The 17,389-nt window shown below is 41.3% G+C and overlaps 1 protein-coding gene across 3 annotated transcripts in view; it reads left to right on the top strand.

The window, feature by feature from the left end:
• The window catches only part of MYZAP (myocardial zonula adherens protein), a 164,118-nt gene extending 152,781 nt beyond the window's left edge, over positions 1-11,337 (top strand). Inside the window, exons 13-17 of one of the 3 annotated variants that reach the window (XM_083183826.1) lie at positions 761-861; positions 1,977-2,084; positions 2,779-2,868; positions 4,210-4,248; positions 5,952-11,337. In XM_083183826.1, the coding sequence (XP_083039952.1) occupies positions 761-861; positions 1,977-2,084; positions 2,779-2,868; positions 4,210-4,248; positions 5,952-6,066 (453 nt within the window). In that variant the 3' untranslated portion in view covers positions 6,067-11,337. The remainder of the gene's footprint in view (positions 1-760; positions 862-1,976; positions 2,085-2,778; positions 2,869-4,209; positions 4,249-5,951) is intronic. The other 2 variants (XM_083183828.1, XM_083183827.1) reach the window with 2 other exon arrangements.
• The last annotated feature ends 6,052 nt before the right edge of the window (positions 11,338-17,389 follow it).

The following is a 17,389-nucleotide window of genomic DNA, read 5'->3' as shown; positions in this document are numbered from 1 at the left end:
GGAGAATTTTGGATAACGGATTATTCCATATTTTGGAATATTTTAATATTTCAATGATGTATTTTGAAGTATCTTGCATTTATGCTGTATAAACACATAAAATAAACACAAATATATTTTATTACCACATAACATACACACAAATATATTTTATTTGTTCAAAAAACAAGGTTTCAAAACATGAAACAAAATTTGTGTACTATCTCAGATATTGAATTTGATTGCCAAGCAATCATTTTCTTGTACATATATCGTGCCAGTTACATATCATGTCCTCAGTAGTGCTGTTACAGATGTCCCCAGTGAGTTTTTAGCTAAACAATTTTTTTTTCCCACTTTCTGGAAAGTATGGTTTTCGGAATAATTCGGATAACGGATATTCGGATACGGGATACTCAACCTGTATAAAATATAAAAAGTATATATAGAGAGAGAGAGACACATATATATTTCTAAATTCAGCCATAGAAGTGATATCAATGGCTTTCAATTAATAGATTTAAACTTGTAGGGAGGAGAGGTGCTCCCTTGGGAGCAGGAGCCCGGAGGCAGATTACTCCATTGCCTCCCATAGTTCTGCCTCTGATTTATACAAACAACTAGGAACATTCCAGCCATACTTATTTCATACTATTAAACCTGCTCAAAGCAAATGCTTCCAAAGCTAGTAAGGTAGCTAATGTGTGAGAGAGAAGTGTTTCGGTGACACACAGACACCAGAGATATATATAGATGATAATATTTAACAATCCGTTTTCAGAATACAGAATTACAAGACAAGATGGAATACTTGATGGCAAATTTACCAAAAGACAGCGTAGAAACCAAAGATGTTGCCACATCATATGAACTTCCTCAGTGGTAAGTGACTTGATTTCCACATATTAATTTTGAATACTGTGGTGTAAATGTATTAAGATATGAGCTCTATTGAGGATGGGATTTTGACCTAGTGACTGTCAACTTACAGTGGTTGATATAAGGACTGTCGACCTAAGTTATGTGAACCCTATGACCCGTACCAGAATAATTCACACATTGTCAGTGAAAATTACTTTGTGCAGCGGAGTCACCCGGGGCCTGGCACACAGACGGCGGCTATTTGGAGCAACTAAAGACACAGGGGTACATTTACTAAGATGGGAATTCTCTTATTAAATGTACCCCTGTGTCTTTAGTTGTGCCAAATAGCCGCCGTCTGTGTGCCAGGCCCCGGGTGACTCCGCTGCACAAAGTCTTTTTCACTGACAATGTGTGAATTATTCTGGTACGGGTCATAGGGTTCACATAACTTAGGTCAACAGTCATTATATCGACCACTATAAGTTAACAGTCACTAGGTCAACAAATGAAATAGATTGACATGGTCATTAGGTCGACACAAGCTTTAGGCCAACATGGAAAAGGTTGACATGAGATGGGCAACGAATGGATTTGCAGTTAATCACAGGCCTGCAATATGTTCGCAAGCCATGACCAGCAGTTTGCAGGCTTGCACAGGGCGGCATTGCACTCTGACAGGGTGGTGTTTACCTGATCGCAGGGCAATGAAATTAGCAGACATGCGATCATATCTGAATCAGGCCCTATATCAGCATTTCTGCATTCAACAAAGCAAAGTAAACTAAGATTACTGTTGTTTCCCCCTGTTCCACTCTTGCCATCTATAAGTGGTGAGAGAGCGGTATGGTCCCCATTGCCAGCAATGGGAACCCAGCGCTGCCTTTCTGTGGGCTCGAAATGCAGCAGGCCCAGTGCCGCGCTGCGCTCGCAACACTATTTGATTCTCCCTCTATGGGTGTCGTGGACACCCATAGAGGGAGAAATTGCCAGCATTACGGCGGTCGGGATTCCGACGTCTGAATTTGTCTGCCGGGATTCCGACCGCCGGGATTTTGTCTCCATCCGGTACCAATATATCACTGCACTGTCCCTGCTTTATTTTAACAACTAATGGTATAACCCATGTGCTTCAGCCAAGGCACGCAGACTTCAGAGAGGAGCCAGCCATCCGAGGAAGCTTGGAACAGTCACCGGGAGGATCCTGTCTCCAACCAGGAGCCGAACCAAGGCATGGCATGCAGGTAAGGTTCTTGGCCTTGTTTATTGTATGTACATCATGCCCTCAGCGTGACAATAATGTACGGATGGTGTAATGGTTAGCATTACTGCCTCACAGTGCTGAGGGCATGAGTTCGATTCCCACCATGGCCATAACTGTGCAGAGTTTGTATATTCTCTCTGTACTTGCGTGGGTTTTCTCCGAGTACTCCGGTTTCCTCTCACAATCCAAAAATATACTGGTAGGCTAATTGGCTCCCAACAAATTAACCCTATAATGTCTGTGTGCGTGTATATGTGGTAGGGAATATAGATTGTAAGCTCCACTGGGGCAGGGACTGATGTGAGTGTTCAACTATACTCTGTAAAGCGCTTCAGAATATATATACGCTATATAAGAAACTGTTAATAAATAAATAATAAATAAAATAAATAACATGGGGTGTTACCCATGGAGACTGCATAACCTGTGTGGTCATTTCCCTTGTATTGAGGGAATGCCCCATTCCAGAGAGAATGCACATTCATTCTTTGATAGTAGTGCCCCCCTCCCCTGTTATTTTCTTCTGGATCTACCCAATCTGTGCTATGCTTTGATGAAAGAATTCTTATAGGCCACTACTGTAACTTATTAATAACCTGCAACTCAATTTGCCGGTGTTTAACCTTGTGCCATAAATGTTACTGATTTAAACCTCTTGCTCCCTTAATGTCCAGGGAAAATGTCCATCCCCAACAACCATGGATTTTACTGGCAAGTACTCAGAGCAGTAAGAGACTGTATAACTTCAGTTCTGATGTAGGCAGGTAAGGATGACTCCGCAAAATGCCCTACACTAGCTGCATGGGAGCGGCTATAACTAATATAGTATATATTGCATTAGTTCAGCAATACCATAGATGTGATGATAATTCATGCATGGCTATCTGCACTGAGTATATAACACTATTTATTATTACATTTATCCTCAGTGTTATTTGTTACCATGGATTTTGTTGGTAAATAGGATCAGCGGTACTGGTATATACATTACTGTTTTGGTTGGTTACAGTCTAAAGAACACAGGATTCAGTTCATCCTGGGGGTACATAAAACCATAACATTGCGACTCTCCTCAGTACGATTACTGTACAGCAGGGGTAGCCAACTCCAGTCCTCGAGAGCTACCAACAGGTAACATTTTCCAGGTCTCCTCACAGAATCACAAGTTAGGTATTTATCTCTACCTGTGGATCTTTTGTAATTTGCCAGTGAGTAAAGAGTGCGCCTGCTAGGTGACCTGGAAAACATAACCTGTTGGTAGCTCTCGAGGACTGGAGTTGGCTACCCCTGCTGTACAGTATGTCCAACCCATGCATCTGCTCTCTTGGTTTTAGGATCTCCGGGTGTTATACAGTGAGAACAAGAGCCAATCCACATCACTCTAGTAGGAAACATTTCATAGGGTTAACGACTAAGGGGTCGATCCTATTAGGTGCGGATGATTCATACTCGCAAATCATCACGGCACCGGGTGCACTTTACACCGGACTGAATTCACTTAAAAGTGCTCTCACTTCCAAAGGGGTGCGAGCAATTTTAAGTGAATTTGGCCCATCAAAGGGTGAGAGATCGGCTTAATTCAGGTGCCGTTATCAGCTTTCCCCTTCGGCACTAATAGATAATAGATCGTCCCCCATAAGTACTTTTCATGTGTTTTATGGTTTAGATAGCATATAATGGCTGACAGCCCGGTAAGACACTACTACAGGTACTTTGGTGTATATATCACACATAAAGATCCCTTTAATTGCTACAGTGCTTCTTTATCCAAATACATTTAAATGACATGAAGTGTAAAACACTGGGGTTACTGGCTGCAGAGCGGACTATAAGCCAGGTAACATGGTGGATTTTGCTATTTGCACACTGCACATGCCTATGGGCTACAATTGCACATCCGCTATTATGACCGTAGAGATACAATGGTATAGGGTCTTTCATATTGGTAAAGTCCAATACATTCTGTACATTTTTTCATATTTTAATTTACACCAATTTTGCTACCAATAAAGTATATATTTATCTTTGCCATAGTCAATAACTATTCAGTCTACATGTATAGAAGTATTGGGTGTCTTTTAATGTCCACAACTCTCTCTTCCCAGTGAGCCATCTGTTACACACACAAGTCCAGCCACCTCAAAGTAAGTTCATTTTGAGAAATGTAAATAAGTAGAATTTGCAAAATTGCTAAAAATCTGGCATGTTACCAGCTGGGCACTAACCCACATTACAAGACGAATGTGTTCATTGCTGTTCGCTTAGTGGTCAACGTTAAATATACTGTGCATTTACTTGTCTCGTGGTGCCTTTATGGAAATTAGTATTGACTAATTTACCACACAGAAAAAAGGATAAGTTCCCAGACCCATGTGTTATTGGCTGAGGAACTGGTCTCCTGGAGCTTCATGTCTGGGAATCTGCTATGTGTGCCTCAGAATCCCTGATAAGTGCCAGTTTACACCTTGTGGTTTCCATTAGCAATTTACCACAGCTAATAGGATGCTGCACTAAGGGGGATATTTAATCTCCCACAGCCATTCCCGATAGGGGAGATGGCTGTGTGGCCCTATTCAATGCTGTCTTCCCCGACAGCATTGAGCAAGGGATCTCGGCAGAATGAACCCAACTTCAGAAGCAGTTGGGCTCGTTCTGCCGAGAACGGCCGGGAATTGACGAGCTCCCGGCCGCAGCTCGCCGATTCCCGGCCACTTCTCGTGGCCATGCCCCCTTCTCGACCCGCGGCAGATGGGACATAGGCAAATTCTCGGTTGAGCAGGCCGAGAATGGTACGGGGTCATGGCTGTCGGGCCTCCAACATTGAATACCCCCCTAAGTCACACACAGTTATAAAAGTGTCACATGTCAAATGAATCAGCACAGACTCCTGGTGCATTCTAGTGACTTTGCATATTTGCATTAAAAAAAAAAAGATGAGTACAGTTGCATGGGACCTGGTTTCTCACTCACGCCGGGTGTATGGCATCACATGGTGTATTGAGGCTAGCTGCATGAAGACACATTTGTTTTAAAGACAATAGTGGCATTATCCTATTTGTACACAATCTAATAGAGTGAAGTGTCACATACACAAAAGAGAATAGTCTTGACAGTTACCAATAAAAAAGTTGAATTTTTTGTTATAATGTGCATGCAGTCAAAATCTAGTCAAATTGCTTAGCTAGTGACTGCAAATCTCTCTGTGTGTACAGAATGAGCGATAGTGATCGAGATCTCTCATTCTGAACCACCACTACCCGGCCTTTTTTTGCTTATGCAAATTCGCATAGCACACATCACTGCATGTGTATGTGCTCTCCTTGGGAGATCTGGACACAGGGAAATCGCCTACCCTAAAGAGCTTAAAAAAATAGCTTAGGACACATATCTATGTGTGTATACCCCTTTATGACATCTTCTTCCAGCTCTAGCATGACCGAGGTATACGACATGCACAAATCTAAATACAGATAGAATTTGGTATGAATTTGCTGTGTGGAAATATATTTTTGCAAATAAAAAAAATGTGTTCCTATGATTTTAATGGGGATTTGTAAATGTTATGTTTGTTGGTAGATTTGTGGTTCCCAAACATTTTGGAATCACAAATGTTATCCATAGGTTCAATTATGTTGTGAGGCACAGAATTCACTTTGTTTGTCCCCATATGTTATATGATTGGAAGCATTGGTTTTGCATATTACATTGTCCATAAATAATTTGAATTGTCCTGGACCACCAACCCAGGACCCCCCTGCAAGTGTCCCAAAACTACTGCACACAGTTTGGGAACCACTGTGGTAGATGGTAAATGAATAGTGACTGACTGCTTTCTCTTTTTTAATAGTACTATAGATTTCCGACAGAACATCACAGAAACTGACACCAGAGGAGCTTCTCACAGATCATACACACCTTTCATGAGAGTCCTAGAACAAAGTATGAAGAACAAGGTGTCCTAAACTGAAGACCACTGCAAATGACAAAACATTACTCTGCAAATCACTTCTCTTCTTTCAAAAAGTACTGTTATATAGGACACAAGAAATAATTCAGGTCTATGGCTGGTGCAGACTCTTCCAGCAGGAAAAAGGCTGTCAAGTCTGCTGTATGAAAGCCTGTATTTGGCTGCATCATGGTGCCAAATCTACACAGAAAACATTGAAACATTGTTCAGAGCTGAGGCTTACTAGCTTTTGGTTTGTAATCTGCCTATAAAGATAATAACAGCCATGGAACAGTGTTTTGCCACATTTTACAAGATAGACCCACCAGCACTGTATTAATCTCCTGAGTAACTAAAACGCACCATTATAGGAGATGCTTTATCTATTACTGCACTACAACTGTTTTCTATATTCTACTGAAATCAATAGGAAGTTCCAGGTCTTCCTCTCTGTGTGAAACGAGAACCTATGCAATGTTGTATGGAATTGTACATTAGTACATTAGTGATTCACTGAAAGATATATGTACATACATGTCTAGAACAGTTTGAATATTTAGCTCTACTGATCAGTTGTGTGAATGCTTAGTGTCACTGAAATGACAGATGTGCCTTATCAATGCTGACGTGTTAATGATGTAGTGTGAGATTATGCTAAGAGAATAATTCCTGTCTATACAGAACCCTCTGACATGCTCCCAGTGCTAATGTGTGCTGCCTGAAATGTTCCAATAGGCAACATAACATACCTTAATGTATGAAAGAGTCACTGACTACATAGATGTCTAAGCGACCGATTCATGAAGCAGTGAAATGGGCGGAGCAGTGGGCCAGTGGACAATTTGCCCATGGCAACCAAGCAGTTTGAGGTAACATTTATCAGCTGCATTATAAAATATTTTACATAGCAGCTGATTTGTTGCCATGGGTAACTTCTCCGCCGACTCATTTATCAATTCTTTTCACTGCTTCATGAATAGACCCCTAATTCTGTTTTATAATGCAAGACAAATAGAACTGTGGATTCCATGTGAGTAGAATATTGGTCACCACCTACAAGAGAAAAATGACTTGAGCTTGGCAAGATCACTGGGCAGCATCACTTTTCTCAATAGGACAACATCTCAAATGTGTCCAACGATAACAAGCAGTTTTATGATTCTCCAAATTGATATAACCAATATTCAAGGAAACTTGATTTACAGCTGGTGTATGTGGTGCACTTAACCAATCAGTCAGTGCAAGTGAATGACTGGCTATACAGGTGGTAGGGTAGTAGATTTTCCACTGGGCCCTGTGATGTCCAGCATACATGCACATGTGTTTGTGTGGTATAAACGGTTGCCGGTGACCTAGCTTGCATTGTGAGCTCTGCTATTTCAGTTTCCAATTAAGATTGTGTACAAACTACAACACTGTGTTATCTATGCCTTAAAAATACACACACCCCTCCTCTACCATTACATACTGACTGCTAATGTGTATAATGTACATAATGAGGAATTGGTATACAGCTGTCTATACAAAATTACAGCTCCAAAGAGTTAAGGTGCATACACACCTGCGATCCCTGCAGCCATTGATATGGGCAGCCGTGGGGACCCGGCGGGATTCCGGCATCGGCAAGTGCATACATTCTTGCTGATTCCGGCAGGTATTGTGCAGTGGCACCAGGGGGCCATACTGCATTCTGCATGGCCCTCCTTAACAATCTGCTCCATCGCTGTGCACCCCAGAACCCCCAAATAACCCCCAGTAGGATTCATATCTAGTTGCATCCCATTGAGACTGTCTTGCAATCTGATGGGACTGCAATGCTATGGAATCCTATGCATCCCTCCTATTATGCCTATAGATTGTAAGCTTGCCAGCAGGGCTCTCCTACCTCTATGTTGGTCAGTTACAACCAAGTTCTTTTATCACTGTTTTCAATTGTAAAGCACAAAGGAATATGCTGCACTATATAAGAGACTGTAAATAAATAATGATGATGTAGAGGTTCGTAAACGAACCGAGGGAGTGTGCATCAGCCGCCAGGTGCAGCATACTAATGGTGCGATAGAAGGAGCGATAGCACATGCTGGAGAGATGGGGGGGGGGGGGGTATTTAGGTAGTGCTCCCCAAAAAAACTCACCCAGTGGGGTAGTGCTACCTAAAAAACCCACCACTGAAGGGGTTAATGCAGATTTCTCCTAGAAGCTTCAGGCGCTGCAAGGAAAAGACACCCTCTTGGTCTTTGTGTGCAGGGAAATCTATAGAATCTGTCACTATATCTATGAGTTACTACGTGGGAAATTACAGAAATAATTAATATCTGCAGGTGCTAACCCGGGAGCTTTAATCATGCTGCAGACAACGCTGGTAATTGAATCTGCCACTATATTTTTACAATAATAGTTAAACAAACAATGGGTGAATTTAATGCAGTTTATGTCCACAATGTCCACAAAGTGCCTCATTCCTCAGGGATTTGACCATTGCCTGGGGCAGTGGTTCCCAAACTTTTTGAATAACGGCACCCTAAAGTATTAGAATATTTGTCACGGCGCCCCAAGTCCAAAAGTTTGTTACTGAGAATTTCTGAATTTTTTTTAAATTAAAAAATTGTGATTAAATGTTATCCTTAGGTCCAGTTATGTGGTGAGGAACATGATTCACTTCTGTTTACCCACATATTTTATAATTGGAAGCCGCAAGCACTGATTTTGCCTATTTCACTGGCCATAATTAATTTGAATTAGTTCTGGACCACCAACCTGAGACACCCCTACAAGGGCTCTGAGGCACCCCAGGGTGCCTAGGTGCACAGTTTGGGAAACACTGGCCTAGGGTATTTGTAGACTACATCATTGTGAATTCTGGCTTGGCAAACAAAATGGCCATTTCCACTGTGCATTATGCCAGCAATACTCCAATTGTACAATGAGTAGAGCCATTACTTACTGTTATGCAGGAATTGTATTTGTTATAGTATAAAGTGTAATGATGAGGCTACGTTGTAAAGGTGATAATGACAGTAAGCAATGAAGACAGGTAAAGCTCTGATTTTGAATGAATTTTGAGCCATAGAAGACTAAAGGCCCCCATCCACTTACGCGATAACCTGCTATCTCATCCAGAAGCTCCCGGACGGCAGGATCACATACGATACATCGGATGTGTACAGGGCCTTGCATCGGATCGGATAGCAAAACACATGCAATTTGGGGCCTTTTCATCCGATTCCTCAGCTCGATGCCCAAGTCGCACAAGTGGATGGGGGCCTTAATTCAACATAATGGCCAAATTAGTCTTGTCAGTCCACATTCATTAAGTGATACCACATATTAAGAAGGAACTTGTCTGTTTGTGCTAGTATACAGCCTCACCAAAAGTATGAGCTGTGTTATACAAGCTGATTGACATTCATGTTAGAGGAGAGATCATGCAGGAGGCTCTAAGCACAAAATATGTCATAACATGTCTATTGCTGTAGACTTTATGAGCATCAATGCTGTTTATGTGGTGCAGACACTACCAGTAAAATGTTTATGAATGCCATTGCCATGGCAGAATAATTTGTGCTTTATTGTGATTCTTATTATATGGGATTTTTATTGCCAGTCATCTTCCTGTATAAAGGCTATGAGGGATTAATTCTACTATTTGTATAGCCCTTAATGGTATCACTAGCCTGATCATTTACTGTATGTTATCGAGGATGAATATGAATGTTGTTGGAAGTTTCTGTACTTTGTGATCATTGTGTTCCCTTTTAGGAAACATCTTGTTAACATTGGAGTATTTAGACCACAGGCAGTTGCTGGCGTGAAACAGGGTTTATTGTGGATTAGCAACATCCTCCAAAACAATTTTGAACAAAAACGAGGCTGTTTCTAGGGAAAACACATAGGCTTTCCTGAACCTGTGGATTTTTGGTAAAAAAAATTATAATTTTTTTTTTTACATGTCCGAATGGATAGCCTAAATAATGGAGAAATTTCTAGAAAAATTGTGAAAAATGTAAATTTTTCACACCGCATCTAGGGGATAATTGAATACCGGCCTTAAATGATATGCGGCCTGCCAGTATTCTCTGTGTGATAGCTCTTGTATCTCAATGCGAAATGCTACGTTACAGTGTTTCAAGGAAAACATTGTAGCAGATGCAGTTGTGGTATGCAGATACAGCTGTGGTTGCACAAAGAATATAGGCATGCCCTATATCATTTGAATCAGTATAAGCGTGTGCATTCTATTTACATCATTTTGCAAATGAAACACATTTTAATTGAAAAAATTGCATGAAAATATACTTGGCGCTACCAAGTCATGCCACCGCATGGTGTAACTAGAAGGGCTGTTTAATATGCAGGAAGGCTAGATAGATGTAAGTGGACACATCTGTAAATCAGAATAGAACATTAAATGACAATACAGAACATTATACAATAAAATACAGTAATATAATAAAAGGTAATGCAGGGCAGAGCATCTCATACCAACAATCAGGAGAAGTGAGGGGGTAACAGGGCAGGCTGACCATGTGCCCTGGAGCTAAGAAAACAGGACAAGTGCTGCAAAGGACGACAGAAGACCAGGGGAGTTATGGAGACTAACGTCTAGTAAGAACTTACTATCTAAAGGACTGTAATATAAGAATGTTATCAGTAGATCTTTTATATGAGCAATCGTGTATTATATGTTTAATGATCATTTAATTATTCAGCAGCTATCCAAATGCTTTAACTGTGCCTTTAATGTTCTTTATTTATTTATAACACTATTAAAATATGGTTTTCTTTGCTTGGTATAAACATGTATGTAACAATTCTCACCAAGGGCCAGATGCACTAAGCTTCAAAAGTGAAAAATGGAGAGTGATAAACAACAAACCAATCAGCTCCTACCTGACATTTTTCAAACCAAGCCGGTGCCATGGCAGGTAAGTGCTGATTGGCTGTCTGTTTATCATTATCCAGTTTATCACTTTTGAAGCTTAGTACATCTGGCCCCAAAGATGAATACTGAATACTTAGATAAATCATAGTGAATAAAAACATACTGCCATGTGCCTTAAAATGTTCCAAGTATTTAAAACATACTGTATTTGCAATAAACATTTGGTTAAAAGTGCTTTAGAGATATTTTATTCCTTTCAGCTGTAATATACAAATTAAAAATATTTTGGTAAGTGAAATACAAATGTACAGTATTTGATTTGTATTGGAAATTACTGCAAGCCATATATAAAATAAACTTGTCTTTGACTTGCTGTACAGAAACAACTATTTACAGCATATTGTATTTCAGTCTTTTGTAATTATTGTGATTAGATTTTGGCAAGAGAGCATTCTGGAAACAGGTTGGTCATGTAGACACAATCAATGAAAAATAAAGCTCACTGGAGCATACTGTAGGTGGTGAAAATGTTGACAATAACAATGCATACATGATGATAGCGCATTGGGGGTTTGATGGCCTCAAGGCTTTGTGTGGGCATGATTGCAGCTCTACATAGTGCCATAGTGCCATGAAAACAGTGCCATGAAAACAGGCACTGTATGGGGGGCTACAATAAATAGATTTAGCACAAATTTCATAAATCGGATCCTTTGTGTGGTGTGAGGTGGCTGGCAGGGAGTGCGAGCGGCTGGTTAGGGGTGTGGGGAGTTGCCCACTTTTATGGGCAGGCCACTAGCATCATATGATTTTCAGGAGCCTCCCAGCCATTCCTGGAGATAGGCAATGGTGCATACACACTCTTTTTGGCCCTTCTTAACAATATTGGTGAAAAAATCTTTCAGTGTGTATGCGATGAATGATGATGCTCGTACCTGCTGGTTGTTCGTCAAGGTTGTTTGTCAACTGTGCAGGCAGCTCAATTTCAGATATCATTCAAAAAAGCCTATAGAGAGTCTAGCTAGATCGTTCGTCGTTTTTCACATCGTTCACTGTGTATGCATCACATCTTTTGTCCAAGACACTGGTGAAGTTCAAGGGAAATCCGTTACCAATGTCGTTCAGTGCATACATCGTCCATTGTGGATAGACCATAACAATGTTGATGTTCATAACGTCAACACCACAATGTCACCAATGTTGACGTATTCTACAGTGCTTTGAGAAGTATTTTCACACCAAAGAAGCAAAGTGAATGCTTGTGTACAGGTCTAATTAATACAACATTACTTTTTGGACCACAATGTTACATACTATGCTTTGTTGATAAACATATTAATGTGAATGTACTTGATTTTGAAAGTTGTGTGGGAAAGTTTTAAGGAAAAAAATTGACATTTAAGAAACTGACAAACTATATGAATGTACAGATGAAAACCAAAATGCAGCGTTTGTCCTTACAACAGCCCCCCCCCCCCCCCCCTCTCTCTCTAAGGCTTAGTTACTAGCGAAGTGTGTCGTGCCACTAGGGAGACATCTTTTAAGGACCATTGATAATGCTATGAAGCTTGTCTACCATGCAGGAGGCTCCCTGGGGGCATTAAACTAGTGGTGCTCACAGCATTTCCCTGGAAAGGAAATTAAGTTTTACAGTTTCTAGAAGATTGGGAAACTGCTTTATCAAACTGCAAGTTTAGGCCAGGTTTTGTGTATCCCAGGGAGCCAACGCATTTACTGCTATACACTTGGATGATCACTAACAACGTATAACAACGTACACATGAACTCTAGAAACAATCAGCTGCAAGGGTTTACCTTCATCATACTTGTTACTGAATCATCCCCTTGTATGAGGTGCACTGAGAGTGAATGGGAAATAGACAGTTTTATTCAGCTACCACGTGTGCAACGCAATGACACTGACTTACTGCAGTGTTGTCATTTTTCTTTGTACACTATGATGTCATCGAATGAAGACACTAAGTCCACTCGTTGAACGCAGCCGCTTTTGGAGAACACATTCCCTCGCATATGGGCCGAATGGAAGATAAATAATTTGATAATCGAATGGTCGCCGACCATTGAATGATTTCTCTACCCCCAGTGAAAACTGACTTTTTACTTCTGCCAGTTTGCCGAAAAGGGAGTGGGCCCTGATGTCATGTGACATCAACCTATTGACTGGCTATCTAGACACTGTAGATCTATCAAGCTGAAACCATTACTAAGACAATGTAACATATTGTGTTTTCTTTCTTTTTTTTTTTATCCTTTTATTATAAAAGCAAGCAATTTTACAAAAAGATAATGCAGACAATGTACACTGATTTTGTTTTTAAATACATATGATGCAGTTAACATTAATGTATGTGAATTAATGTTTATATTCCAGAGCCCTAGAATTCTGTGGAGTTACAGCTCCCCCTCGTGTTTATTTTGAGAAAGACATCATAAAAAAGCTCCTACAGTAATGCATCCGACTGCTCTGTATAGTATTCACAAACCCTGTATGTAATACATTACATTTGAAAAAAGAAAAGTAAATACAATTAGATAGATAGCAAAAATGAACATCACTCGGTGTAAACTAAAATTAACATTCTAAATACAAAATTTTTGGTCAGGAACAAGAAAAATAAAAAGTACAATCTTACCTTATATACAGTACCAGTTACTACCCACAGACGGCGCACACATTATGCTACTTGTACCCAAAATTCCTCTAATGCACCCAAGACAGGAAGAAATGACATCAGATGCCGGGTAACATCTAAAGGCGATACAATAGCACAAGGTGGGCTAAAAACTACTGTATTATAAGGCAACACATCAAATACTTAAACTCATTATATAATAAAAATGTAAATTAGATGTTATATAAAGATGTTCAGTTTTCAATTATTCATAAGGAGCCTGTTAGTGAAAAATTGTTGTCATTTATTCTAAATCATTAGTTGTAACGGTATTCAAGTAATTGATCCAGCGCACTGTCCTCTGCAATAGCTTCTTCTCTCTGTTACCTCCTCTTATGGATTGGAAAACCTTGTAAACCTCTTTTCAACAGGGGCACCACTTTTCATGCAGGCCACAACTCCCCAACGCTCTACATGTCCTCTCCCACAAAATGCAGCGCTGCAGCTCAATAGACTAGCAGGGTGGGGATAGGTGGGGCTAAGCATTATGGGTGGAGTTAAACAAAGTGGAACAAAATAGGGAATAAAAAAAGAGGAATAAAATTAGATTAAAAAAGGTATTAAATGGGCGTGATAATTAAAACCAACTACAACAGATTAGACATCACTTCAAAAGACATCAGGTGCGCGTATCTAAAAGGTGGGAATAAATTACACCCAAAAGTAAACCTTTGAATTCCCCCCAAATGTGGCTACAATGCACCAGGAGACTGTGCTGATTTGATTTCCAATACATTTATATCTGTGCAGAGCCGATTAGGGGGACACAAGTTGTGAAAACCCCTGGGCCCCCTCTGTCAACTCCCCTCCCACTGCACTGAAGACCTAATTATTAGTTTATATTTGGATAATTAATAATGTCTTCAGTGCACCCATGCAACTTCTTATTTGTTTCTGCATCGGTGCTATAGGTCTCATATAAGGAAAAAACAAGAAGTGACTTTGTCCCAGTATGGGACGCTGTCGCTTTAAGAAGTGCAGTCTTGCCGGGGTTAACAACATTACACACAAGTGATAATTGAATACTTTAATGTATTTATTTAAAAAGGTTGTACATATAAATGGATGAAGTGCACTTATCAATAATGAATAAAAACACATACAGGACAAACAACATAGAACATATAGTGCTGGCTATGGATTTGAGGCAAATTTAGCAGGCTTGGAATTGATATGGCATACTGTTAGTTCCTTAGTGGCAATTTGTAATCCATTATAGTTACCAGTCCTTATCACAGTCAATGGTCTCCAACAGTGATTGTAGGTGGATGAGCCTCCTTGTACAGGTGCAAATTCTGTAGGTGGCACGTTTTTCTCCTCCTTTACCAGTTATGTGACTGGAAATATGCTGTCCACTGTAGCGGTGACCCAGCCGGTGTTGCCTAGGAAGGACTGGTGTCTAATAGAGCTCAAACACGCATTTCTCCGCCTTGTGTGCTTATCGGCGGCTTCCTCAGTTTCATATAAGAAGTGGGTAGCACATTCCAAAAGGAACACATTAGTGGCATTTCAATCCCATTTGCAATAATCCATATTGAGGAGATGGGGATCTTACAAGGAAAACTTACTATGTACTGGTGCAGGACTATTCCAACACAACTGTGCAGCTGTATCTCAGTTGTTGAGGGCAGGGGCAGCGCCAGTGTACACAGAGCTTCCACTGAGACTGATCAGCTGATAGCAGCTATAGGGTTACCACCAAAGTCTCCCGATGGAGTTAATCATTTATCTCGTCCTGCCTCCTCTACATTTTCACCCCTGCCTCCTCTTTGTCTTGGTCTGTACTGTAGAAAGCATTGCTACACCCACTGCTACTGTGCTGATTGCTGGAAGACCATCTGTATATTAATTTCAGGCCCCCATCCATGAAAGGTCGTTGGCTGGCCCCCACTGGGATTAGCGCTGATTCTCCACAATGGTAAGCAGTACTGAACCCATTGCTGTTGCTTTGTAGTTGGCTGGGTCCTAGCGTCAACTCTGATCCACTGGAAGGGAGAAGCCAGGAATAGTCAGGAGAGCAGGAAGATTTAATTTGTCCCTGTATCTGTGTGTGACTGAGTCTTTGAATCAGCATACAAAGTGCTTTTTTCTGATACAAGTTCCATTGTATTCCATATACAGACTCAGTCACACACAATATATGTGTCGCACATGAAACCAGCACAGTATCAGTGGGGCAGGTGTATTAAGCTTTAACAAGAGATAAATCCAAGGGTGATAAGGAGAGATAAACGTCCAGCCAATCACCTGCTAACTGCCATGTTACAGCCGGTGTTTGAAAAAAGTCAGTAAGGAGCTGATTGGTGTTGAAAAAAGTCAGTAAGGAGCTGATTGGCTGGACGTTTATCTCTCCTTATCACCCTTGCATTTATCTCTTGTTAAAGCTTAATACATCTGCCCCATTGTCACAAAGCATGGTTTGGCAGAGCTGCCCTGCTGGGCACTCACCTGTCTGTGCCACGCACAGAGGCGCAAGTCATATACATCAGCTCCATGTGCCAGCCCTTGCCAGCTATATACATGTATCCCAGCATATTTACAACCTCTGCTGCCTCTACAACCATTACAGTCTCCGTGTGGTACTGCTATACAGGAGTTTCCCTCCAGGCGTGGCCATGACAGTCTGATATGCTGTCTACTCTGTGCCCAGTGACCTCACACACTCCAGTCAGCTAAATGTCATGGCCAATCACCTTCCTGCCAGGAGTATAAGTCTGTACTCCAGCACTGGGGTTGTTGCCAGTGCTTTGTTGTACTTACCTGTGTATGCAGTCTGCTCTTCTGCTCCTGGTTGTTCAAAGAACTCCTGTGCGTCTCCATCCATAGCCCTGGTTTGCTCTATAGCTGTCCTAAGTAGCTGCACCGCTGTTCTCATCGGTTCTACTCCGGTGTTTCCCCATACCTCCCAACATGACCCATTCCAGGAGGGACACAATGCTCTGTTTCTGGACTTCCTTCTTAATTTTTGATTGCCATCACCAGTATTAAACAGGTTAATTGATAACAAAGGTGTCTCAACACAGGTGATGGTAATCATACAATAAAAGGGGGGAAGTCCAGTAATTGAGCATTGTGTCCCTCCTGGAGAGGGTCATGTTGGGAAGCATGGTTTACCAGTACACTGCTGTTGCTCATTATTTAATCCCAGTACTTGCAACTGCCATGGTCTGCTCATCGAGTTCAATCCTGGTAACGGCTGCACTTTAGTCAATCCTGGTTCCGGCACCTGCTGTGATCTGCTCATCCAGTTCAATCCTGGTAACCTGCATCTGCTGTGCTTTGCTCATCAGTACATATTGGTAACCTGCAGTGCTGTCTGCACTTCGGTTCAATCCCGGTACATGCATCTGCTGTGCTCTGCTCATCGTTACAACTTGGTAATATGCACTGCTGTCTGCAATTTGGTTCATTCCTGGTACCTGCGCCTGCTTTGCTCATTGGTACATCTTGGTAACCTGCACTGCTGTCTGCACTTTGGTTCATTCCTGGTACCTACACCTGCTGTGCTCTGCTCATTGCTACAGCTTGGTAACCTGCACTGTTGTTTGCACTTCGGTTCAATCACTTTACCTGCACCTGCTCATTGGACCATCCCAACTTCCTGTACCTGTATTGTTCTGATCCGTATGCTGACCTGCATTCTCCCAGCTCACCACTAGACTCCAGTCAAGGTGCAACTCTGCCACAGTGTGCTTGGCCTGCATTCTTTCAGAACTGTGTTTCCACCCAGGTGGTTTGCATTCTCCCAGCTCACCACCAGTAGT

Source organism: Crinia signifera, chromosome 4 (assembly GCF_055691185.1).
Source record: "Crinia signifera chromosome 4, ASM5569118v1, whole genome shotgun sequence".
Lineage (NCBI taxonomy): Eukaryota > Metazoa > Chordata > Amphibia > Anura > Myobatrachidae > Crinia > Crinia signifera.
The sequence above is the reverse complement of the archived record's forward strand: the minus strand, read 5'-3'. Positions and strand labels throughout refer to the sequence as shown.